Raw genomic sequence first — 27,685 nt, 5'->3', positions numbered from 1 at the left:
GGTTTTTTTACGTTTTACGCCTTTGATGATACTAATTTTATAAATCAATCCATATCGGATAGCCAAATAGGCCGCCCGGCACGGCCCAGGTATAACTGGGCCTAGGTCGAGTTTAGTCGGGCCGGCACGGCCGAAAAGACTCGGGTCATGCTGGGTTAGCCCGAAAGCACGATAGTCTATTTTTGCATCCTCATCTCTTTGGGTTGTGTTTTATATGGCTGGAATAAGTCTATATTATATCCCTCTTTTCCTTGGGTCATGCCTTTATATGACTACTTAAGTCTAATTTGGACCCTTCAACTATTTATCTTCCAAGCCGTGCCGGCCGGCCACTATGCCAAGACATCGGCCTAGGCACGGCCCAACTGTTGGCCCGAGCTGGCACTGGCCCGACACCAATCGTGTCGTGCCATGCTTGGGCCGAGCCAAATGGTCGCACCATGGGCCGTGCCGTCAGGCCTCGGGCCTTATGACCATCTATAGATCTAGGATTGGGCCGTCCTCTCTTGTAAACATGTATTAGGTCAATTTTGACACTAAGGGTTAGTTTAGTAGAGCTCTAACTCCTAAATTTAGCTTCAGGAGTTGGGTCTAGAGTGGAGTTGTAGAGCTGTCTAAACCCAACTCCACCTAGCTCTGCTCCCATTTTAGGTTGTTTAGCTGAGCTCCAGCTCTAGGATAGGTGGAGCTAGAGCTGGAGCTATGCCAAACAGGCCCTAAGGACCCGTTTGATCGAGCTCTAACTTATAAATTTAACTCCATGAATCAGATCTGGAGTAGAGTTATGAAGCAGTATAAACTCAGCTTTATATCTCTAGTTCATTATTGTAAGAGTGTTCCACCTAACTCTACTCCTATTTTAAGTTGAGCTGAAACTGTTTGGCTGAATATCAACTCTAGAAGAGGTGGAGTTGGAGGTAGAATTGTGCTAAACATGCCATAAAATATAGGGAAATGCCAATTATCGGGATCCCATCCGAGATGGCAAGGACAGGATCCCGTCCAATCCCCTACCTCTTCCACCTCATAAGGTGCCTAGCTCGCGCGCTTTCCAGTCAAGCACACCCCCATGCTCATCAATGTCGTGTGCTCTTGGGAGACAAACCACTAGTCGAACATGGGTAACTCAATGACAAGGCGTCGCATACTGGCATGAACTCGGGCTTGAAGTTAGTCATGATGTTCTGCAACATGCAGTGGACTATCACGCGGGCATTCTGGGCAAAGTCAAATATAAGGACTGGCATGACAGAGGTGTCGACAAAACTAAAGATCTAGTCGTGGATATCCTAGAAGTTGTGGCCAGGGTTAAAGTCGTCATAGTTAGCCTCGTCGTGACGAAGATCTTCGGGGAGGAAGGGTTAGAAGTGTTGAGGTGGTTGGATTAGGTGTCGTTGAGGCCGTCAATGTCAGGGCATCTATGGTTGAGGCATCCTAGGATGTTGTCAAAACTGCAATTCTCCATCACGACCACCACCACCACCATCTTGATTGAGGAGTGGATCTTATGCTTCCTAACGCCACCGATTCAGTCCATGGTGGTGTGGGTCTAGGCGGTGCCCGAAGACCACCAGGGCCAAGAGTAGAACCGTGGAGTAGCTGTCCTCCCTTATTTCCCTGGCGCTGTGATGGTGCTAGTGTCAAGATCCTCCTCAGCAGTGGCGGCAGCGAGGGTTTGGTGTTCGGTGAGTGGTTTGGTTGAATTGACTAAAGATTTGCTTTGCTAATGAAGATCCAATACCTGCTTGGTATTGGCTGATATTGATGGGTACCAGGTCTAGCACTGATGGGTATCGGGTGTTATTAAAGAGTATTAGTTGGTACCTTAGGGGCTCAATGCTAAGATTGTTGAGTTAGCTTATACTTTCTCCGTTTCACAATGTAAGTCATTCTAGCATTTCCCATATTTATAGTGATGTTAATGAATCTAGATAGATATATATGTCCTAAATTTATTAGCATCAATATGAATGTGGGAAATGCTAGAATGACTTACATTGTGAAACGGAGGGAGTACTCACAAGTATGGCACCAAGCTTAAGGACTGTCAACCTTCGCGCTAAGACATTGGGGTTTAGTGTCAAGCACGGTTACGAGTATATTTACTTAAGTATAGATTTGAGATGCTCTCTTTGTAATATAGCACCGAGGGAAACCATAGAAGATTTCTTCATCAACTATCCATTTAGTGCTGCTGATCTTTCATTTTGTTTTAACTGGTCTTACAACGTTGAGCTTCACCGATTAATTCAACTACAAAGATGGTTATTTATACCATAGGAGGAAACAAGTTCTTCATGGAAATTTTTGTTGCTTTTTCTCGAATATTAGGGAAGGACCTAATATCAAATAATTAGAAGGGGTGGGGCTTTGAACGCAGGTCGTCTAGCCCACCACCTTGTGGAGCTAGCCGAAAGACCTGCTGCTTGGGGAATATGGAAAGCAGAGAAATGGCTTAATGGTTTAGCAAGTTTCTTCATTATTCAGGGTTGGAAATCTTATTTCAAAGAAGAATTAATTCTACATTTCCTCATGGATAAATTGTTAGCAACATATTTACCGCCCTGAGAGGACTTTGTTTTTCTTTCCCCATGCACGTATAAACCATCTTTTGATATAGTTATATCGTAGGGATTCCCCTAATGTTTCCTGGAAAAAAAAATCATTAGATAAGCTAATATCATTTTCAGATATCAGACCATACTGTTTTTTACACATATTAGTGATTAATACTTTTAAGATTTGACTGTATATCCTAATGCAGCGTCCATTTGTAAATAGATGGATCATATTTATTTGCACTGAAAATACATAAATACATATCCCGTTCCCATGTATCACAGTATCAGTATCTTACCGGATCCAAACGGGAATGGGACTGGGCCGGAGTGGCAGAACGGCCCAACTCGCGCCCCTGCCAGACCAAGGAAGGAAAAAGTACACACCGAAGGTCCCCCAACTTGTCATCGAATTACAACATCGTCCCTCAACAGTAAAACCGGATACAATGCATCCCCTAACTTACAAAACCAGTGCAAACTAGGTCCCTCAACGGTTTTGACTCCGGTTTTGACCGACGTGGCAGCCGACTCAGCATGGGACCCATGTGGGTCCCACATGTCAGACTCTACTTCCCCTCACCTCTACACCTCTCTTCCTCTCTCCTCCCCTTTCCAAGGGCGACGAGTACTGTGGGCGCGGCGGACGGCTGGCGTGGAGGAGCTGGGCGGCGCCGGTGGCAGGGGAGGAACTGGACGGCGCCGGCGGGGGAGGAGCTGGGCGGCACCGGCGCAGAAGAACTAGGCAGCGGTGGAGGAGTTGGGAGCCGGCGGGGGAGGAACTAGGCAGCGCTGGCAGTGGAGGAACTGCTCAAGCTGCATCCGGCCGAGCCTCACCGCCGATCATCTCCTGGTGAGTTCCTCGCGTGCGGGCCGGCGAGCGGCGGGGGAGGAATTGCGCGCGCGGGCCGCCATCGTCGTCGTCCGCCACCGCCCCACTCCGCTCCGCCTTGCCGTCGCCCCACTCCGCCCGCCGCCATGCTTGAGCTTGTCCTCTTTGATCTCCCCCGTGCTCCCGCCATCGCCTCCCCCCCCTTCTCCCGTGTCGCCGCCGCCGCATCGCCGCGAGCCGTCGGACCTCCTCGTCCTGGCGACCTCCTCCCCACCGCCGGCCTACCTGCCCAGGGAGATGAGTGAGAGAGAGAGGAGGAAGAGAGATGAGGGGAAAGAGAGGCTGACATGGAAAGGGGAGGAGATAGGAAGAGAGGCGGAGAGAGGAGGGGAAGTAGAGGCTGGCATGTGGGACCCATGTGGGTCCCACACTGAGTCAGCTGCCACGTCGGTCCAAACCGGAGTCAAAACCGCCAAGGGACCTAGTTTGCAATGGTTTTGTAAGTTAGGGGATGCGTTGTATCTGGTTTTGTGGTTGGGGGACGATTTTGTAATTCGATAACTAGTTGATTGACCTTCGGTGTACTTTTTCCGACCAATGAATACAACGATGGCAATCGAGGGTTGCTAATTTCTAGTTGGAGCCGGGACCCCAATGCGTACCCGATCCGACAGGGCCAGGGCCAATAGAAATTTTTACCTGTGGATAACCCATAGTGCCCCGAGGTTATGAATTACCAGTGCAAAAGTAGATATTTTAAGGCCCATTTGACCCATTAAGGTGGAGCAGTATATTAACTAAATCCTAGTTTTTCTAAATCCCACCTTGTCACGCCCAAAAATTCAAGAACCAGAATTTCTAAGCTGAATGTGCATTAAACCCATGTCCAGGACCAGCCAGGGTACACAGACGACAATTGTTGACATACAGATCCACGTTTTACAAAAATATAAAAGATTACAAATGCAGCAGAAAAGATAAAAGCGAGCTAAGCCTGAAGACTTGACTCCTGCAGTGAGGCGACTCCATTCCATAGGCATCTTCGATGGCAGCGACGAAACCAACTTCTTCGAAGCAGCTCCAACTGGGAAGAACTTCAGCTCCGGTGTGGGGAAGAGAGAGCAAGACTGAGTACTACCCACTGTACTCAGCAGGTCATACCAGAAGAGGAGGGTATGATGCAGGATATAACCGAAATAGGCTAGAGCTTCATTTACATAAAGCAGGCATTTAAAAGCAGTAGTTGAAAGCAGTAAAACAGTTGTGGTAATTAATCAATATTAACCAATCACTGCTCAGCGCTACACCACGTTGAGACATGCCCAAACCACCACCTGAACTAACCAGTTCCAATAACTAGCTAGGGGTGAGACTAATCACGGTGAATCTGGTTGACCGCCCATAACCGCGGGCACGGCTATTCGAATAGTTTTACTCTGATCAGAGGTGTACAACTGTACCCACAAGACACAGCCCCACGACATGTTTCCGTGCGCCGACATGCCACCACGACATACTGGAAAGAGGACGTGACAGGACCCTTCGCATAACCCCTTCTAACTAATCGCACCACACCTTAGGTTTCACCACGGTGAATCTGGAAACCGATCAACCGGACACCCCGGCCGACCCAACTCCATCACGCTCACCCTTGCCTGGGTACGTCGCCTAGAGGAAAGCTACACTACAAGCTCAGCCGTTGCCCACGCTGGCTTGTGGTAAGTACGATAAGTTCTTCTAGGGCATCCCGCGAACCGGTCCTTAATCGCCATGGGCACGACTAGCAAAACCATGCACCCACAGCTCACCATGTAGTGTATTTTAATTAACTAACACCATCGCGGTGGCACTAATCCAAAGCTATGCCAATAATCAAAGTCTATGCATTAATGTGATTCCCCCTTTGTGTACTAGTTGAACTAAGCAAGGCTAAGCATTTCCTAATCCAACATCTATGCATTTTAATACCCAAGTTATCAATGGCGTAAGGGTAACAACATATAGCTGAGTAATAGGACACATCCCACATGATATTATAAAATAATGCAACATTTAATAGAAATGTGGGACATTTGTAAATTGAGGTACAATATGATCAATTGTAATGCATGACTTGCCTTTCTCGCACTGATGAGACCACAGCAACGTCTTCGAGGAAACGCGAATCGATGAAACGGCCGAGATCTATGCGACAAACAAAGCACACAAGCAAAACATGCTATAAGACTACTGAAACAGGAAACAAAACCATTTTTAATGGATTCTAGGGATTTTTTATGAATTTACGGAGACTTGAATGGTCTTAAACGGAGCTCGGATGAATTAGTTTTTAGAAGATTCTCTGTGTTTTTACTATAAAAGAAAAGCCCTTAATTATTTTATTGCGCAATAAATAACCCCGGATGACGTCAGCAAACAGGGGGGCACCGACATGCGGGCCCTACCCGCAGCGACTCAAGGGGACCGGTCCACTATGGACCGGGACCACGCGGGTGGTCCACCGCCGGTCCACAGGACGACTGCCCGGATCGGCCTCGAGCCGATCGGACGGCGCGGGGAGCAGCCGCCGGGCTCGGCTCGGCCTCAAAGCCGACCAGCCGACCATGGCTAGCGGCGGCGGCGCGCGTGGTCACTGGCGGCGCGGGAGGCGGCAGCGTCGGGCGAAGGCCATGGCGTGAAGGGCGGCGGCGCGGCTCGGCGCTAGGAGGGAGAAGAAGGGGAAAAGAGGGGGAGGGGGCCTCACCGCGGGATTCGGCCGGCGTGGGGGAAGACGCCGGCGAACAGCGACGGCGAGCGACCGGGGAACGGCGGCAACGAGCGAACGAGCTCCAGGACCACCTAGGGAACAAAATGGGAGGGATTAGAGGGAGAAAGGTGGTCCACGGTGAGCGAGAACCATGGCCGACGGCGGCGTCTATGGAAGGGCTCACCGGCGCACGGCGAATGACGGCCTCCGATGGCGGACTTCGACAAAGGAGAGGTGGACGAGATAGCCCTCGAGCATGCGAACCCGAAGGCGATGACAGCACGGCTTGGCGGCGGCCCTAACGGCGGCGGCGCGCGGCGGAGCTCGGGAGAGCGGCACGGCAGCGGTAGGAAGCGCGGGAGGACGCGGCGAGAGCGGAAAAAGAGAGAGGGGAACACAAGGAGCATTTTATAGGCGGAGGGGGAGGCGGACGTGGCCGGGGGCGGCCGGATTTCTCACCGACATGGGGGATGGAGAGAGAGAGAGAGAGAGTGGGGGGAGGATTCAAATCGAATCCCGCCCTCTTGGGCGCGCGCGCGTGGGCGGGAAGGCTGGGGCGTGGGAGGCGACGTGGGCGCGGAGAAGGCGCGGGCGTGCGGGAGTGCAGGCGCGGAGGGGCGGGGTAGGCCAGCGGCGTGGGCGCGGTAGTTGCCGGCTTGGGGAGCGGCGGTGGGAGGTGGAAGAAGGGGCCGACAGGTGGGCCCCACATGTCGGTGACCCTGAGGAGGGGGAAAGTGGGCCGGCCCAACAAGGGGGAAATGGCGTGGGAGGAAATAGGCCGACGGCCCAAGAAAGGAAAAAAAAAGGGGAAAATAAAAAGGAAAAAAGAAGAAAGGATTTTCCCAGGGATTAAATATTGCACTTTGATGAATTTTAATTGATTAAAATTATTTTCAAGGCCCTGAAAAATCCCCTAAAAACCCTGTTAGCATATTTTGACATGCAGAAGCCATGAAAAATTCCACATGCCGATTTTGATTATTATTTGCATTTATTAATTAGGGATTTAGCTCTAGGTTAATTCAACAATTTCTTCAGGCGATTTAGTTAACAATTTTTTTAAAGCTGGAAAAGGGGGAAAACTTCAGGGCGTGACACACCTCCCAGTCGCCACTCTATGTCTGACTCTCTCTCTCTCATTTTCTCAACGGCGTTAGCGGCGCCGTCACCATCTCGTCCCACCCTGTCCAGGCATTGCTGCCTCGCCATCGCTCCTAGTCTTCGCCGCCCCCAGCCGACACTGCCTCGTCGTTGTCCCAAGCCAAAGTCACCCCCAACCAACGCTGCCTCCTCGTCGCCACCCCAAGCCGGTGCTGCCTCCTCACTAGCTGACGCCTAGCTAGAGCTCACACGTCCTCGCCGCACGCATCCTTCGACATTCATCGCCGTGCTGAGCCACTTCAACAAAGGTTTTGTGGGACCCTACTCACCCACCGGGTCCCCAGCGGAGTTGGAGGCAGATTAGGTTTTTCACCCTGTTGCCAATGCGGGGACGGGAGTAGGAGTCAAAAGCGGGAACAAGGGCGGGGCAATTCATGTCCAACCCGGTCTCGTCCAGTCCTTTTGCCATCCCTAGGCAGGGCAAACACCTCTTGTCGTTCAAAGTAGGTCTAAGCAAGAAAATTAAGAAAGTTGAGGGGTCTGTTCATTTTATTGTCACTTTCAACTCTATTAAAATTTGACAAGGTAATAACAACTAAATATGATCTTACGAATACTAATAAATTCTATAGTTTAAAAAATTCGTCTCATGAAAACATTACCAAAATGTAGAAATGCATCAAAATAAACACATCAAAAGTTACCAAATTTTGGTAACACTAAAACATGTCAAAAAGACTAAATTTTGGAAAGGTTAATTTTGACCGTAAAGAACAGCCCGAGGCCTATATAGAGAGGCCGGTTGGCTCTGAGTTTGGCCGTCGTTGTCACCATGGGTATCCTTGCATGTACATTTGGACAGGATATGCACAGTAGCATTGGGCCCTGTGGATGACCGTAATAGTACTCTGGAACTAAAGCAAGCAAAGGCAAATCCTCTATCTCAAAAGAATAAGAAAAATCAAGGGAGGGGAAAACAAGGAAGCCAACTCGGCAAGTCAAAGGTACTCCTACAAGAAAAGCTTTTCAGAGAGAAAGATTAGATCAAAGGACAATTAACATCATGGAAGATTTTGTTTTGTAAATCATGTAGATTTCTCTTGCATTCCCACTTCTGATCATCATACAAGGCAAAATTGGTCCTGGGTAGAGGACAACCCCCAATTCTTCAGCCCCAACTAACTAATTTACCTCTCATACTAACTAATACTACTTCCATCTGCATCCTATATTGATATGGTCTACACTAGCTCATCAGTATGTACAAATTTAAGAGAGACAGATCCAAACAGATCTACCCAAACAAGGGACAAACATTCGCCCCCACCGATCCATGGTGAATTGGTGAGAGAAAAACTGCGAAAGATATTCCACCGAGAAGAAATTAAGGCGTGTGCACGCCATCCTCAGCTCGATCATCAGCAGCGGAGGAGCATGACGACGCATCGGCGGATGATGTAGAGCCTCGCCTTGTGCTCCTTGAGTGCCCTCGCGATCCCTCTCCTCTGCCCGCCGCTGCCGCTGCCGCTGCCAATAAGCTTCATCCTTGCTGCCGCTAGTGTAGTGTGCAGTGGTGATTCGTGAATTGTGAGAGGTCGTTGCTATGTGGATGGATGGATGGATGGATGGATGATTGGGTGAGGAGGCGAGGGTGCAGCTGCATGCTTATATAGGCGAGGAATGGAAGAAGAAGACGTCTCAGAGGCAGGGCCAACCCCAATTAACCGATGGGCGATGGCGATGGGGCTCCTGCCTCGCGCGCGTACGTCGCGTGTTGGAATGGACTTTCCACCGCGGCTGCGCCGCACGCACGCACGCACGCACGAACGGCTGCTGCTGTGCGTAGCCAGATCGCACGTTGCACCGCACGCAGTGACAGTGCATCGGCGTGGCGGGGCGAGAGCCCACGACTGGGTGTAGTTTTACCAGGGGACAGTGGCCTCGGTCACCAGCCAATCCTCGCTTTCCTCGCTCATCATGTGAACTGCACTCTCCTCTCTTCTCCTTACTACCACAGTATTGTTTAACCTAACCGAGGCCTTGTATCATTCGTGCAAACAATACAATACTGCATTATTGGGTTCGTGTCCTGGAGGAGGGGTCGTCAGAGAAAACAGTAGTACTACTCCATGGCCGTAGCGACGTCGCAGGGCCACGGGTGGTGGGACGACGGGGGGGACCACACCGGCGTCGAGATCTGGACGCGCGCGCGCACAGCTCAGGTCACGGCGAGGCTGAGCTAGATCCACCTGTGGGTACGGTGATTCTCTCTTCTTCACTCCAACTCCAATTCCTGCCCGGTTTTGGCCGCGCCTCCAATGGGGGTTTTTACATGGATCGATGCGTCGTACTGTTTTGGTGTACGAACACCAGCTGTCGGCCCTTTTGCTTTGCGAAGAAGAGTCATCGTCTAATTCTGGTTTCTGATTGGAAAGTTTGGATCACATCTCAGCATATCACCAGTGCACGAGTGAGTCATCGTTGTCTCGGCTCTGTCTCCTGCTTGGTGCTTGCTGATTCGGCCTCCTAATTTTGGGGGGACTTTCTGCTGACGCCTTCTTTTTTTTGTGCAAATGTGGATATCGACTTGGCAATGAGCGTGGTGTGAGCCTACATGGATCCACGAAAATATTTTTGCTTTTTATGCATACTTCAGGGACAGAGTGATGTTTTTTTTTTGTACTGTTTCCATCAGTGATCAGTGCAGAAGATACCGTGCTGCCTATTCGACTATCTCTGAATGAGATCGGTCCTTTTATCCCGCACATTGTGCCGCTTTGCCAGCATTGCTATGCGAATTCAACTCGTCCTATTCGTTCTTTTTAGGGTTATGCCACTGAAAATCAGGGAAGAGCTGAACGCTCTAGTGTCACGGCATGTCGAAACGATCGCACCGATAAGCTGAACGCTCTGGTGAATGAAGCTTCTTTTCACCAATGGATGTGCGATAGCAGAATGGTGCTAAGTGAGTCACATCGTCGAGGCTTCGACACGGTGGTGACGTTGATAGCATGGACAATATGGAAGGAACGGAACGGTCAGATCTTCAATCAGCAGTATAGATCTTGGATGGATGTGGCTAGAGGGATGGTGGACGAAGCCTCTCTTTGGCGTAAAGCAAACCCGACAATCCCTGCGCTACAATTCAGGAGGGAGTTTGGTCGCCAAAATCAGTGCGAGAGATAGACCTAGGATTGTCTGTTATTATCCTGTATCAGTCCCGTGCTGTTTTTTTCTTTAAAATGTAAATAACTTTTATTTCTCTTAATGGAAAAAATGCGCTCCTTACGTATTCCCGAAAAAAGTTTTCGGAAAAGCGAAGAAGAAGCGTGAGCTTGGATCACGGCTAGAAACGTCATATCCAGACTCGCAATTAGTAGCAAGGACAACAAATGTCAAATGTGTTTTTTAGCCGCTAACATAATCAAATGGCAGTCCTCCTGCGCTTTCTTAAAAAATAAGGCATCTTTGGACAACTTGAATGACAAAAGACAACGATACGAAAAATGAAGAATTTTGATAGAAATGCAGCTGTAAGGCAAAAGATTGTAGAATACAATATAGAAATGGTAATTTGGATGGAGCGCAAGAGCAACATGAGAGTTTAAGGATAGATAAAAATTGAAAGAAAGTTTCTATGAGGTTAGATCTCAAGTTAAATATCCTTCAAATTTTCCGTGGGTTGAAGTATTCCTTAGGAATTTCATAAAATTCATTTGTATCCAATACTTTGTTTCAAAAGACCATGTAAAAATTCATAAAATCCATTCATATCCAATCCTTTATTAAGGACCATATGTAAATTCATTCATATCCAATCTTTTCAAAGGACCATATAAGAAAAGTATAATAGGATTTCTTTTCTCAAATACGTAATAGAGTTGCATATCATTTCATTAAGAAAGGAGGAAAACACGGGGAGAAAGCCCTCCCTCACCCTCACCGTACGGAAAACAACAAAAATAACCTCACCCAATCGGGGTTAACGACCTATTAAGGAATAAAAATAACCTCACCCAATCGGGGTTAACGACCTATTAAGGAATTCCTATAGAATTTAAATCTCATAAAATTCCCTAAAAAATCCTTTTGTTCCAAGGGGCTAAAAAGGAGTACGCCACGGAACGGTCAGAGGTCAAGCTCAGTACTACTTGTAGTGTAAGAGTCCATTACCTTAAGTTGATAGCAACTGTCGCATAGACAGCTAGACAAAAAATTGAGGGCACAATTAAAGGGGGTCAAAGCTGAAAATTGAGTACATGCTAAGCATCCATCAGGCAGGAAAAAGATAATTTTGAGATGAAGGGGTCCTTTTTCAGGATTTCAGGTATTGTTCTAAGGCACTTTACCTTAATAGATTAATGAGTGAACTTCATCAATACAGCTGATTTTTTTGGCAAACATGGTTAATTAACGAAGTACAAAACACCACATTTGCGGCAGCAAATGCAACGTAGGGTTCCATTTTTTCAGGCACCGGTCATCTAACCAATTTAGCATCTGAATATATCTGTGCTGTATGACTGATAAGGTGTGTTGAACAGAGAACTAGTTCAGGCAAGAAACTGTTGTGTGAGATTGACAAAGCCTTTCGGAGAAGAATCGTGCACACCAAATTAATTGCAACAGGAGAGCAAAGTGACGAATTTTTTTTTGAAATTGTCGATCATTTCATACCACAGCTGCTACAAGGATCTGTATCTATACAATGTCCCCTACCATTCTGGTAACGGAAGAAAAAAAAACAACAGAAGAACTAGAGAAGAGGAAAATCTGAGCTAGCAAAAAAAATGCTTCTTGTCAGTCATGCCATCGGAGCAGCATAACAACGCATCGCGAAATGATGTAGAGCCTTGATCTTTGCTCCTTCAGGGACTTGCTGAATCCTCCTCTCCTTCTTTGGCTCCCAAGCTTCATCCTGAGAATTTGTCTGAAATGCTCACTCTTGAACTCTGAACTTTCTTCACGTAATAAGGTGGGAAAAAGCTTGTAAAGCTCAAAAAAGAACACTTGCTGTTGGTGTGCTTGGCTCAGCAGACTGCAAGGGGGTTTATATAGGCAGGATCAGCAGGTAGATGGAGATGATCAGCAACAGGCCTCAAAAAGAATATGTATACACACATAGAGCCACTTGCATCATGGCATAACTGGCAAGCCACACCTCCATGTACTTTCACCATCAGACATGGGAGTGAAAAACTAGTAGCAAACTGTCCATCTGATCATGTGATCCTGCCTGCTCTCACCATACAATAATCAAAAATCCCCAAGGCTCTCCAGTCCAGCCTTCGGCCACATTAGTTTACTGCAAAGGGTCAAGCTTGATCTCTGCGAAAAACTAATTGCGGCTTGCCGGACAGCCCGGAATGGCCCTCCCGTGCGCCTGACCGCCGCGATCTCGAGCGGTCGTCGATGGCTTAATTTCAGGTTGCATGTGTTGAGATCTGATTACAGCTAAAATGTTTTTTTTTTTTTGCCTGTGTTTCCTCGAGGCCTTGGTTTGGTGCCTGATCAAGAACATGAACAGCTGTGTATCTCTGTCCCCAGGGTTGGTATAGATAATAGTATATAGAAATGGATTAGCACTAGCACACAGTTTGGCAGATCAAGCAGACAAACTTGCCTAGCTTCGCACTTTGCTTGCCATGAAGTTCTTTGATTTCTGAGTGGCAGGGCTGAACAAGTTGATAGATTATGTCATGTTTTGCTTCCATAGGATTGGTGTGGCCGACATTCCAACATTTTTATAGTGCCTTCTTCCCTATGGAAGTTCACAAATTAATTGGTATTCGGAAAATAAAATATATTTTCTGGACATGTTTTCAGTGCAAGCTTTGCTATTGTCGCCTCCATTGTTTTTGCTAGTTAAATGCCTACAATCTCAGAAAAGGAAAATGTAAGTGTGTACTTTTTTAGCCTCTATTATATTGCTTCAAAGAATGCCCGAAAAAGTGATGATCAGTAAATCAAACAAATACTAGTTCTCAAGCAGGCTGTTGTAACAGTAGTTTTAAAGACGCTCACAAAGTCAAGATTTCTACATTTATTTTTCCTCACTGGACAAATTCCAATTAGCAGTATTTTATTCGGGGAGGCAGCTCGGGAACATATCCTCTTCAAGTTTTCCTTCTGGTTTAATAAAATCAATTTGATTCCAGTATCAAGCCAACACAAATAGTTGTCTGCATAAAAACAAAGATATCCAATAGAATGATCATTCATTATTTAAAATTTAAATTCATAATTCCATAAACAAAACAACTGATTCAAAACAAAATGTATGTTCGAAGGTCTGGAAATAATGAAAGGTCAAAAAAGCTGAGTGTACACTATTAGATATTGCAGCAACCAGTGAGATCGATGAGCCTAATTAAGCTTCAATTGGATTGAGTTTGCTTGAGATGAAATGAAATGGATTCAACATTGACAAGTCAAAAGGCAACTGCCACTGCCACTTTCATTATCACCAGCACAGTAAGGTGGGGGGACTCAGCAGGGTGACAGTAGACCAACAGGACATCGATTCATCATCCAATATTGGCATTACATCACATCCATTTACAATTTCACAAAATAAAGGCTTGAAGATGGTGGAGACAATCATCAAAAAGCATTTCTTGGTGATTCTCCGCAGATCCCCTGTTTATTTCTTCAGAGGTAGGAGTGGCTGATGAAATGCCTATGAGACCTTCAGAATGGAAGAGCTGTACACTATCTGCATTTTACAGCATGACAGTCGAATTGGAGTTCTGATGTGGTTCCAATAATAGCAGAATCTGTGAAAGGGGATCCTCTTGACCCCGATTCCGCCCCTGCAAAAGAATCAATCGATTTTTGGGACGAACATCCGGAGCAACCAAGAAACCAAAAGGAGCAAGTTTTCAGGCGATGGAATCATATGTTCTCACTTGGTTCATCGTATTTGCATTCGACAGTAGTGACATGGTGATTGTACAATGCACACACTCGCGAACACTAGAACTAAAATCCTACTTCTGCTACTGCTACTGCTACTTGTACCATTTTTTTTTGTTGGCCTCTATGTACAAACGGCCGACACCATTCTGGCACAGCACACAACCAAAAAAGAACCAAAACTTTCCGCGAAGGAGCGACCCAACCAACGAGGCAACGAACCGACCGACCGAGGAGGATCGAGGGATGGATTTGGAGGATCGAGTTGGTGGGGATCAGTCTTGCCAGCGGAGGAGCATGACGACGCAGCGCTGGATGATGTAGAGCCTCGCCCTCTGCTGCTTGATGGCCCTCCCGAAGCCTCCTCCCCTCTGCCTCCTCTCGCTCCCCACAAGCTTCATCCTCGTTTCTCCTCCTTACTGATTTTACTCTGTGTGTTGTGTGTGTGTGTGTGTTTGTTGTGCTGATGGGCAATGGTGAGCTGAGTCTGGTTGCCTCCGATGGTGGAATGGGATACGATATATAGGGGAAGCGGGTGGTGGACTGGTGGCAGGCGGGGCAGGGCGCGCAGTGAGACGGTGGATTCCGCCTGCCTCAGGGGACCGCACCGCACAGGCGCACAGCACTGCAGACGCAGCCGGTGGTGCGGACTGGTGGTTCGCGGGTCGCAGAGAGCCGTGCACGCGTGCGTGCGTGCGGCCGCGGGGCGGGGGGGCCGCGGCTCTCTGCGCCATGGAAAATGTGTCGGGGACTCGGGGGGGCCAAGGCCAAGGCGAAGGCGTGCGCGGTGCGGCGGTGGTGGTGGGGGTGGACCGCGGGGTGGTGGTGGTGGTGAAGGGTCGCTGCCGCGGCCTCTCGTGCGGTCTGCCGCGGCCTGCATGCACGGTCGCGTCCGGCCCCGGCGGTGCAGGGGCCAGGCTAGGGCCACTTGTATTTGTACCGCCGCGGGTGCTGTTGGTTGGCGTTTGATGATGATGATTGGGTGACTTGGACAGGATAGGGATGGACTCTCTCCTCCATCGGTCCATGCATGGGTGCGAAATGCGCGGGTTACAGGCCAGTTTATTAGCTGCTGCTATTTATGATGAGCGCGGAAGGAAAAATTGAATCTCCCTGTTCATATCACGCCACGTGTGCAATGGCGGAACTTCTAGGAGTATCATGTTTGTCCATCCAGACTCCACGCTGTAGTCCCACACAGTGGTCCGCCATCTTTTTTTCCCCCGAACCATGATAGTGGTACTGTCCTAAGCAATTTTTCAACCCTAATACATGCTCAATCTTCCCATGCATGATGATAAGGTTTGGAAGGGGGTGTAGGGCAGTGGTGACCATTCACTACACCATATCCTCACATCTCTAACGGGATACATGTGACGAGCAAACGAAATAGTCACTGATGACCGTCACCTCTGACGGGTCATACGGGATACCGTCATCAGTGAGGCATCCGGCTGCGACCCGTCACAGGTAACTAGTCACCTGTGATGGGTTGAAAATAGAACCCGTCACAGGTGAGGTTACCTCACCTCAAACGGGTTTAAGTCCTAACCCGTCATAGGTGACTAATTACCTGTGACGGGTCGCAGCCGGACAGCCCGTCAGAGGTGAGGTTTACTCACCTCAAACGGCTTTAAGTCCCGGCCCGTTTGAGATGACTTCTGCCACTGTATATATATGTCTCCTCTCTCCAGCGGGGCCCACATGAGGAGATAAGGCCGGCCGGCTCCCTCTTCTCCACTTCTCCTCTATCTCTTCCACTTCTTCTCTATCTCTCCTCTCTTTCTCTGTGCCGTGGCGAGGGGAGGCGCGGCGGCGCCGGGCCGGCTGGGGCGGCGGCGGCCCAGCCGCCAAATCCGGCAGTGGCGGGAGGGGAGGCGTGGGGGCGGCGGCGGTGGCCCGGCCGCCAGATCCGGCAGGGGCGAGAGGGGAGGCGCAGCGGCGGTCCGGCCGCCAGATCCGGCAGAGGCGAGGGGAGGCGCGGTGGCGGATGACGGATCTGGAGCCGTGGCGCGGTGGCGGCCGACGGCGGGAGGGGAGGCGGCCGAGGCCCGACGGCGGTGGCGGTCTCCACCTCCGCCACCTCTGCCAGCGACGCCTCCAGCCGTGCCTCTGCCTCCGCCTGCGCTAGCCGGCCGCCACCTACACCTCCAGCTCCGCCGGCGCCTCCCCCCGCCTCCTAGCCACCAACGCCACCGACGCCTCCCCTCCCGTCGTCGGCCGCCCCCGCGCCACCGCGCCTCCCTCCCGCCCCTGCCGGATGCGGGAGATCTCCGGCGGATCTTCTTCGTCCATGAGGATCGGTGGTGGTCGCCGGTGGTCGCCTTGAGGTGGTGGGTGCCAAATCTGGTCTCCAGGTGGTTCGGGACCACCGGATCTGGAACCCCCGGGCTCCGACTGCTGCCTCCTTCACCGTCCGAGCTCCTTCGCCGGTCGCCGCCTCCTTCACCTTCTTGACGCCAGATCCGCCGCCTCCATCCATGTACGAGCTCAGATCCATTGCCAGCAAGTCCTCTTTCACCCATGTATTGTGTCTTGTGCTGTTTATATTGTTCCAATTGTTGCTACTGTGATTGTTGATTCTGAGTCCTATGGTGATTGAGATTCTTGTGATTTTGTTTTGTGATTGGGACAACTGCGATGGAACAAAGAAGAATTGCAACGATTTTTTTGATTTGTGAATGCCAAATGCAATCGGACGAAATGAATGTGATGGTAACCTAGGAGGACGGTGTTTCTCTTCTTTTTTCCCCCCTTTTTTTTCACACCAGTGACGGTCCCAATTAGTTGGGCCGTTTGAGGTGACTCTCACCTGTGACGGGTTTTGGTTAGGACCAGTCAGAGGTGACTCTCACCTGTGACGGGTTTTAGTTGGGGGCCGTTTGAGGTGGCTCTTACTTCTGACGGGTCTTCACCCGTCACAGGTGACTCAAGTCATCAATGACCACTAATCTCTGACCGGGAGCTGAACCCGTCAAAGTTGAGGGTTTGAGCCCGTCAGTGCTGACCTGATCTAGTGTAGTGATTAAAAACTTATTCGGTTAATCTCTCGTCTAGCCCCCATGGGCGATACAGATCGAGACGACTCATTGAGCACCGCTGCCTACCTCTGCTCTTCTCATCCGACCCATCGGCAAGCCACACGACTGCAAGGACGGTGGCAGTGGGGTTCTTTTTTCTCCAAGGACGTTGCACTAAATGAGGTGTCAAGGTGATCAGGAAGGGAGAAGAGGTGTCTCCTAGATCTAGGCCATTCCTGACCGAATCTAGCGAATAGTGGAGTGAAGGAGAGACGGGTGGAGGACAGCCTGGCTAACGCAAGACGAAGGCAGTAGTGGTGGATGGAGCAGCAGAGTCAAGGATGAATGATCTGGTGGTCCCAATGTAGGAACTGGCGCCCTACCTCTGCTCCTCTCATTCGACCCATCAGCAAGCCATGCGACTGCAAGGATGGTGGTAGTGGGGTTCTTTCTTCTCCAAGGACGCTACACTAAATGAGGCGTTGAGGTGATCAGGAAGGGAGAAGAGGTGTCTCCTATATCTAGGCCATTCCTAGCCGAATCTAGTAAATAGTGGAGTGGAGGAGAGACGGGCGGAGGCAGCAGTGGTGGATGGAGCATCAGAGTCAAGGATGAATGATCTGGTGGTCCCAATGTAGAAACTGGCACCCTCCAAACCCATATTTGGCTCTCAACGCAGTGACCTCCGGGAGACAACATGCATGGAGGAGCGGCAACAATGGCTTGGCATGGTGGTCTTCGACGACGGTGGGCGTGGAGGAGCAGCCGTGATGATGGCTACTCTCTTCACACGCTAGGTCACCCAGATCCGGTGTCTTCCGATGAGGCTGTTCTCGGCGACGATTGGCGAGAGAGGTGGGGGAGGGGTGAGGAGCGGTTGCAGAGCCTACTAAATGTGGCGACGAGGTGGCCGTCGCCCCCCTTTCCTCTCATGCTAATGGTGGCGACGACAGTAGTGTTGTGGCTTGTGTTATTGGGAGGGAGTTGCTGCCATGCTCACCGGTGTGGTCTTGACGGTGGCAACTCTCCTCCATGGCAATGGGCTTCGGTGCAGGCGATAGAAAAAATTGCCATACTAGTGCATAGTGACGATGACATACAGGACCTCCAACATGGAGGACGGTCGGTGGTAGGACGCTGGCGAAGTGATCGTGCATTGAAATGGTTTTGAAGTGAAAAATAGACTGAGATGCCTTTTATCGATATCACGGTTTATTTTTCACTATATGTCTGTAAAAAAAATGGTCTGTCAAAAAAAAAGTAAGAACTTAAGGATTATATCCAAGTCACCAATATGTTGTTGAAACTTCATTGACAGCTAGCTAGCGACCTAATTACGGGGTAAGCAAGTTGGTGGTACGTACGTGTAGGTGATCACTTGACAAAGGCCGGCTCCTGTGAGGCTAGACAGGGAGATTAAAGACGGGCCACAGTGTGTCTTGGGATGCTAATGACCCCTGTCCGTTTTGTCTCTTTCTCATCCCGATAAACACTGTTTACTCCCTAATCATACATATATGTAATCAACAGGAAGAAGCTTTGCTATAGCGATCAATGGCGATCAACAGCTGATGTTAACAAACTAACCAACTTGGGGTTAAGTGTGTGTGTGTGTGTGTGTGTTGTATGTACACAGGTGCGTGCATGTGGTCGTGTCGGCTTCGTGTCTGCCGGTGGCCGCGTGTAGCGGTCGATCATGTTGGTCAGCTACCTAGCTAGTTTTATGCAAGTGAGCAGGACATTAATCTAGTCAAGGGGGAGTACAGTGGTGCAGGTGCATGTGACCATGACGTGGATCGAGATTCTCTCGGTGTCACGCGCAGTTAATTATAGCACTAAGTACACTAACTTTTGATAATTTAATCACGGCGTAATTAACTGTCATTACCAACGGGCCGTTAATTACACTGACAATTAATAGAGATACGTTCGCCTGGTTTATATTCAGCGCGAACGTCCACCGGTTAAGCTAGTGATCTTGTTCGAACGTCAGCAGGTTATTAACTAGCTATAACAAAAGATTAGTTCGATCGATCATTTGATAGGCAGCTATAGCTGTGTGTTGGTTCAGATGCAGTACGTACTAATCAAGATCCTGATTGCCATTTGTACGTGTTAGTGGACGACCTGTCGGAAACAGGACCCAAATTAATGTGTCGTCCCGACAAGGGGATCCCCATACAATCGTGTGGATTGATCGAGCTAGCTACTAGCTAGACATGCATTTCATGTCAAGATCAATATATCTGATCGACCAGAAGCCACCTAGCTTGCAGGATACACCGCACTTAGGCGTGGTGCAGTGTGGTGTGATGCAATGATGCAATTCGAGTGCTACGTAGCTTTCTGGTTTCTGCCACATCCTTGATAGGAAGGTAGGGGTGGAAGGATGTGTTTATTGACTTGTGGTACTGTACGTGTGGCAAGGCTGCAGCAACAATCATTTTAGGGTGGCCACGCTAGCTAGCTCCCAACGACAATCTACAAAAGATTGCAAAAAAAAAAAAGATGATGCATGGAAACATGAAATAAAATACTCCCTCCGTTTCAGGTTATAAGACGTTTTGACTTTGGTTAAAGTCAAATTGTTTTAAGTTTGACTTAGTTTATAGACAAACATAGTAATATTTATAATAGTAAATTAGTTTCATCAAATCAATAATTGAATATATTTTCATAATAAATTTGTCTTGTGTTAAAAATATTACTACTTTTTTCTATAAACTTAGTCACACTTAAAGCAGTTTGACTTTGACCAAAGTCAAAATGTCTTATAAACTAAAACAGAGAGAGTATATATTAAAAATAGACTATACAATTGGCAATAATTAATATTAATAACCACCAAGAAATATTACAGAGTGGTAAAAATAATAATATTTGTAGATCAAATAAATCACAGTCCTAGTTTCAATTAATATTCAATCTAGTGGTTTCAGTTAATTAATTAGCCCAAGTTTCAACTAAAAAACATTCACACTCTCAACTACTAGCTAGGGCTGCGATTTATTTTGTAGATCACACAGCCTTACCTTCAACATAACAAACATTGAATTTGAAATCTAGTGCTTTCATATCGAGTTTCTGATTTTTCTAATTAACAAATCTGGCTTTTCAATTTGAAATATATCTAGAGACCTAATATTAAAGGAATCACACTCTCAACTTGAATGACATCTAGATTTTTACTGAATCTATACACCCTATGTTTGATGGCATCATATCTTAGCCACTAGTGTCTCTAGAACTACATTGTGCGATGCGAAATAAGAAAGTAAGGAGAAGTGATGGTTGGAAATGGTAACCAGTACAGTAGGATGATATGCAGTAGATCATTATTAAGGGGAAGTGACATTTATGTTAGAGCCATATTTTGGTCCAATTAGATGCGGATATAGTCATCAATACGATACTTGAAAACCGTCTTTAGATGTTGACTAGAAAATGGGTGCGCCAACTATTTTATAGCTCATATTTGTTGGAGGAATAAAATAAATTTTGGAAGTTAATTTTAGAGTTGGGTTTCAGGTTTTTTCATCGGAGATTATTTTCTAGCATTTTTCTTTTAAACCGCTAATAAAATAGATATATTATCATATTTTTTTCTTAATTCATTATGGCGTACCAGTAATAAATAACTCAAATGATTAATAATATATCCCGATTAGTGAAAATCATTTTAGGGAAAAAGTTGAGGCTATATATTTCCATAAAATAGATAGGAGAAGAAGAGGATTGAGTAAAAAGAAAAAGCTATTTTGGAGTTTTATCAACAATTTGCTTGTGTAGGCCCAAGCGACCAGACTTAACATAAATGTAGCCACTGGAGCCATTCTAAAAAGGGAGAAATTAGCACTACTTGGTGAAATAGGTTCTTTTAGAATCAATTTCAAACCATCTGCTAGAGGTTGTAACAATCCGAACGATCCCACTACATCAGGACCCTTTCGACGTTGCACAAAAGCCATTACTTTACGTTCAGCTAGCACTAAAAAGGCTACTCCTATTCACACGCGAGTAATAGAATATCATAAAATAAATGTATCTTAGATTACCGATTTATGTTCATCATTTGTCACTGAAAATGAACGAATAATGCATGACAACTGTTTTGATTTATGGAAATATCTTCAACGATCCTAGCAACTTCTTATTACTACTTCCACACATCTAGTTTCCTTTTATTGTTTTCATTTTTAGAAAAATTTATTGCTAAAATTTTTGTTAGACCTATAGTAGTGTATTTATCCAAAAACAAATTGAATGGTCTTAATGCAGTCCTTGCTACCACTTCTTTTTTTTTTCATTTAGACATAGGATATTATCATGATGAAGTTACTTTGTTCGATTTTGGTTTAACATATGTAGCTGATTTTTTATTATGATAAGCTAAAACTCATATTTTTCCTCTTCTCTCTCTTGCCATTTTATTTATTTAACTTTCTTCTACTTATTTTTCTTTATTATGGTGTAGGCCAAATTCTCTTTGGAAGTCTAGAATCTAGCTACAATATTTAAAGTTTGGGAGCATCTAGAATCAGATATAATGTTTAAAGTTTGTTTTTTTCTGGATTTTTTTTTACCATATGTTCTCCAAATTTTTCTTGAAATTTAGCCATATCAAGAGACCCAATCAACTGGCAGCGCCCCTACCAACGTTAGAAGGATATATAGGTTCCACGCTACTATATACTGAATACTCACAAATTAATGTGTGGCATACTCCATCATACAAATCTAATGTAATCATTGTGATATTAGTGGTTGGAAATATACTTCTTGCAAATCTAAAAGTGAACAATTCCATGTGCCAGTATATAGATCGATATCCTTTGCCAAAAATCTCATCATATATCAAACATTTATGAAAATAACAACTTAATTTAATGTCCTCTCCAAAGAAGTACCTGAATGAATAATGATGCAATACACCATGCCGATCTTTTTGCATCACCATTGAGGTTGCACCCTTCATTGCTTTAAACTTGCACTATTATGTATCCTGTCGCCTTTCTCATCAGAAGATAGCATTCCCTTGTCTTTATCATCGAATTTTCTCATGCAACCTTCGTAGCTATGTGTAAAGTTTATTGAAGACATTGAGATGATGCAAAGATGTGCTTTACTCCATGTACAATTGAAACAGATTTGTCGCTTTAGAGCACATCGGTTTATTAGCAAGATTTGAACATACACTTTATTCATTAAATCCTCTCTCCTTTGTTACCAATAAGTACTTCAGCTCAACCAAGAAACTAAGAAAATTTACGAATTACTTTTCACTTCACCACCACTATGTCTTCAATGGTTGTCTTGTATGGTTTCTCACCATATATAGTGACGGTCAATCCCCGTTGGTTATTTACTGTTTCCACACGCTGAAACCTCAAAGGTATCACTTTGATTTATTATGTTACTAATGTTATGTCGACCATCTCACAAATCAGATCAATATGGCCTTGGCTCTGATATCATTTGTTATATTATGATATCTCAATAACCTCTTAGGTTGATCCAATATCTTGAGATATGACAAAAATGAACAAGATCTAGACATATAGATACATAGGAGTAGATGGCTTCTTTAGATAACCAAAATAATAATGATGACCACAACAAGAGATAACATTTGACCAAGGCATTCGAAATTTCCTCTAACCACAATTGACACTTATCCATAGTCACAATCCCTTGAACCTTTTGGACATTTGGTTTCTACCATGTACAAGTGCTAACTAGTGGCAGAGTCAGTGGCATTGTCGAGCCCAGGTGACGAACAGTGTTTGTTAGTGATCTACAATTTTTACATGTGTTGCTAACAACAGAATAGTGTGAACGTAGCGGTGGATCGGAGCTAGGGCTACTGCTCGACCAACTCGCGAACTAGCTCCATCACCAGTGCTAAAGAATTCTTTCGTGTGCTCTAGCTAGTTGCCTCTACAAGGTTGCTTTGGCTTGGGTTGGCTTGCTACAGTCTCCACATATGTGACAAATATAATGAAAAAAGGATGGCTCACCCTATATAGATGAGTAGTTTTAGCCGGTAAGGTTGGGGGGGGGGGGGGATCTATAATGTATAGCGTCCCTCTTGGGTATCCTTGTGTTGGTCTTCCTCTAAGTAGAACTAAAAAAAATCCTAATCGTAACTAGTTATTATTTTAACTTTTAACTCTATGACAGGGGCTAACATAATATTATAGTATTTTAAAGCTCACCTTTTAGAAACCATGACTAATTGAATTGATGGATATATTTTCACTATTAATTTTGCCTGGCAATATTGGCTTGTCATCATCAATCATTTATTCAGAACTTTTTGAAGACGTGATTACACTACATATATAAATTGAGTTGTGGGACATAATGCTGACTGTGTATAGTACGTTGATCGTGGTATTTATTAATTGTTAATAAAAATAAAAGGGAATTGTCCAGTATTATATTTATAGTACTGTTGATATCGTTGAATATGCCAGCTGTCATGCATATTACCTTATTTGGGTTCATCAGAATTATATCAAACTGAACCAATATAAAAAGGAAAATTGGCACAAAAAGAAATATATATTATCTTATCTATGATGAGGTACCTGAAGTTGTGAACCTAAGTTGAGGCCAGTTCAGCTCAATCATGAGACATATATAGATGTCTTTCTTTTTAGATCCAATCATCATTTGGGACTTGAACTAACCAAATTCCTTAATCAAAGGAACAAAATTAGAAAAAAGTTCGCTTTTCAGATGATTATCGCATAATGTAACAAGCTAAACAGAGAGTAGCTCAATGATAGTGAGGAAAGGGCATAAAGATCAAAGGAAAGCATGCCAATTATTATATATATACAAGCTCAAGTAGCTGCAGAAAACAGCTGCTGCATGCATAAGATCAAGTAATATAAAGCATAAGAAAATTCAATTTTGGTATATATAGAAAAGGAAGAAATGCATAACCTGCTCTTCCAGTGATATAGATGGCCCCCCTAGCTTGGCCCTTTTGGCTTGGCTCCATGCATGCTCCAAACTAGGTTTTTGCTCCCTTCACCTACATATTTAACCTCCTCATCTCCGGGGCTTTCTTCCATCACCACCACAAACTGATCTCCCGATCACCTCGTAAAGACCAGAAGAATATTTTTGCCAACTTGCAATTGAATCCACAGCGAGATGTGTAGCTCCATGGGGAAACATGTGCTTGCGGATGCGTGCCTGTGCTCCCCTTTCATGTTCCTCTCGTGCTGCTCATCATGGAAGCATAGGGCATATTGCATATGCGTATATTCAGCTCAGGAATCCTCTTGAATTGATGAATCTTTGGGTAATATACATTTACATGTTGTAAGCTAGCTGTAACTCTGAACTGAAGCAAGAGTGTGTGATCGATCGACCACTTGTGGATGCTAGTAAATGTCTGCAAATTGCAGGAGAATGCAGGCATGCCGGGTGTGCGAGCAACATGTAGTGATGCTTTTCTGAATTTCTGGTGAGATCGGCTGGGTGGCCGACAGGACATCTTGCGAGTCCGGCGCTTACATAAAGGAAGTACAGATTATACAGAGGAGGGTGGCAAGATTAGCAGACAGGCGATCTTGGAGTAGCGGCAACATCAGTATTTATCTGCTTAATAACAGCGGTTGAAATGGCATTCCATGTGTTTGACTCGTCTGTTGTTTGTCTGTCGACAAGGTTACAAAAGTGACTTGGTGAATTCAGATGGTTTACTTCCAGTTGCCAAAAAGATTAGAGAAGTGGCATACACCAGAGTACTTTATGAGAAATATAGACAGACTATAACAACAACATTGTTAATGCTACTATCCTCAGTTCTATCCTGGCTTGCTTGGCTGCTCTGTTGTAGCTATCTCTCTAGTCTTACATTTAGGAAAAATAAAAAAAAAAATCAATAAGTCGTATGCTTAAAAGAACAAAGTATATATAGTATAATCCATAACATTGGCTCTTTTGGTAAGACGATTTTCTGGTAATTAAGCATTTAAGCATCATTTGTTGGTGACTCAAGGATGAGCTGTTATATAAAGAACAACCAAATAAATATTGGCACTATACCTGGCTATGGTACTAGACTATCAATACAATATAGGCCACATGAGGCATGCAACTGGTCACTCACAAGCCTATGTAGTTAACTCATCATGTGTACAGAGTACAGACATGTAGCTGTTCTTGTACCAGCAGACAGTGAATGATTTAAAAACAGTAAACAAATGGTTGCTTATTTCGTGGTGTCCCTCAGATCACGTACTATTACAGATATACTATGTATTTTGGTCTTTGTTGCAGTGCACAATTGATAACAACCACTTGCAGTCCAATTAATTAATAAATATGAAGCTGACTTGGAAGTGAACTAAACCTCAAAGGCTCATATATGGCCTCCCAAAGATTGGAGTAGCCAAATGACCCTTAATTAGACTCCACGAGACAAGTCTAATGCACAATTTGTTGGGAGCACCGCCTTGTGGAATTCATGATATATAAACTACAGGAAATCCTACAAAACCTATATGAAATTTTGAAACGAGTGTATAATGGGGATATAAAAAATGACTGCATTGTATTATCCCAAACTATTTTCAGATAAAATTTCATTTTTTTTGGTTTTTTTATCAACGGAAAACCTTTTGTGGTTTTGTTTTCGTGAAGCTTAAAGAGCGTATAGGGGAAAAAAGGCATTTAATTCGAATAAAACAAAATCTATCTAAAATGATACTATCAGTGCAACGATTGATTTTTTTCTCTGTGTCTAGAATTATAAGACTTTATTTGGTATACTTTTTCTTAGCTCAAAATCATTTCCTGGAAATGTCTAAATTCTAGAATTATATAAAATAGAAGATATCTATGGGCCAAAATCTGGTCCATTCCAGTCCATGTTAGTTTGGAGTCCATATTTGTCTTCCCTCAATCTGACATAGCCAACTCCCAAGTGGGCCTCTCTTCCCCAAGCACAGAAGGATTAAGTTCAGTTGGGGTCCCCCAATTTGTCGCCGGGTTTGAAATTCATCCCTAACTGAAATACAAGATACAAAGCGTCCCTTAGTTGTTTCAGCCGACGTGATGCCACGTGGATGGTTTGATTTGGTCCTCGTCCCACATGACATTTGACGTGCCATTAGAATCGAGATAAAAAAAGTAAAAATTTTAAAAAATATATTATACCCAATTGTATATGGTACTTTGGTTTAGGGACAAATTTCAAACTCGACGATAAATTGGGGGAGCTCAAGTGAACTTATTCCAGCACAGAAAGCTATATGAGGCCCAGCTACTGCCGCTAGGTGGTCCATACTATGCCGAGTTGTGTCCCTTGAACCATGCCATTTTTTTTTTCAGAAAATATTATTTATCTATGCCTTTAAGAACCTCTATGTACAAGTCGTGCTAGCAGGACTACATAATGTGTTAGGATATAGTTGAGAAAATATCATTACATAAGTTAAAAAATATCTAAATATTAATTTGTTAATTCAAACACCCAAACATTTCTTGCCGATGAAACACATATTGTTAGACCGGCAAATTAAGATGTATATAAAGAAAGGAAATATTATTTTTATGCATGGGTACAAGAAAAAATATTTGGGAAATATTGCCTCAATTTATGCTTGAAAATTATATGATACCTACCTAGATAATATTAAAACAAAGACCTATTAGATCAGGAAAATATAGTGTGGTTGGCTGAGAATGAATGACCCACCAGACAAGGCAAGCTGATATTATTTAGCTTCAGTTGCATAAATTAATTCATCTATTAGTACGAGCTGTCTACATGGATAGGTTAATTAATTAGGATTAATTTTAGGTATACTTGAGTAATGTCCTGCCGCACACATGATAAGACAATTATTGTACATTTATAACGTTTATAGTCAAGCACTGTTTTTGGCCATCCAACATATAGTGATACCGAAGTACTACGTACGAGATGCTAATACATAGATGCTTTAGGCCGAGCTTAGTTCCAAACTTTTTTTCAAACTTTCAATTTTTTCATCACATCGAAACTTTTCTACACACACCAACTTTTAATTTTTTCGTCACATCGTTTTAATTTCAACCAAACTTCTAATTTTAGCGTGAACTAAACACACCCTTAATTTGTATGTTCACCTGGAGAAACATCGGAGATTTTTAATTTGTATGTTCGCATGGTAATACCTATTTGTATGTTCACCTGGAGAAACATCAGAGATTTTTAATTTGTATGTTCGCATGGTAATACCTAGATGCTTTAATTTGTTTGTTCACCGTTTTAATTTGTATGTTCATGCAGAAGCTCACTCTTTTTTGAACGTAAGAGATTTCACTAAACAATTAGGGTGTGTTCGGCACCCCTCTCCCAGCCCCTCTCCCTCGTTTTCCGCGTGCACACTTTTCAAACTACTAAACGGTGTGTGTTTTACGAAAAGTTTCTATATGAAAGTTGTTTTAAAAAATTATATTAATCCATTTTTAAATTAATTTTAGCTAATACTTAATTAATCATACGTTA

General features: G+C 45.1%; 2 protein-coding genes and 1 long non-coding RNA gene across 3 annotated transcripts; all 3 read right to left on the bottom strand.

Annotated features, from left to right (window-relative positions):
• Positions 1-11,853: 11,853 nt before the first annotated feature.
• LOC112939280 (small polypeptide DEVIL 4) lies at positions 11,854-12,321 on the bottom strand. The gene has a single exon (XM_026026151.2). It carries the CDS (start codon positions 12,152-12,154, stop codon positions 12,038-12,040), a length of 117 nt encoding a protein of 38 aa, XP_025881936.1. The 5' UTR covers positions 12,155-12,321; the 3' UTR covers positions 11,854-12,037.
• Positions 12,322-14,115: 1,794 nt separating this feature from the next.
• LOC112939278 (small polypeptide DEVIL 4) lies at positions 14,116-14,645 on the bottom strand. Its single transcript, XM_026026150.2, has one exon. It carries the CDS (start codon positions 14,551-14,553, stop codon positions 14,428-14,430), a length of 126 nt encoding a protein of 41 aa, XP_025881935.1. The 5' UTR covers positions 14,554-14,645; the 3' UTR covers positions 14,116-14,427.
• Positions 14,646-22,078: 7,433 nt separating this feature from the next.
• On the bottom strand, positions 22,079-24,194 carry LOC136355941 (uncharacterized). Its single transcript, XR_010740530.1, has 3 exons — positions 24,124-24,194; positions 23,763-23,871; positions 22,079-22,246 (listed from the first exon to the last, which is right to left on the bottom strand). It is a non-coding gene; the product is annotated as an uncharacterized lncRNA (long non-coding RNA).
• Positions 24,195-27,685: the final 3,491 nt, after the last annotated feature.

The sequence above is a fragment of the Oryza sativa genome, chromosome 1 (genome assembly GCF_034140825.1).
Source record: "Oryza sativa Japonica Group chromosome 1, ASM3414082v1".
NCBI classification, from domain to species: Eukaryota; Viridiplantae; Streptophyta; class Magnoliopsida; order Poales; family Poaceae; genus Oryza; species Oryza sativa.
This window is presented reverse-complemented; position numbering and strand designations above follow the sequence as displayed.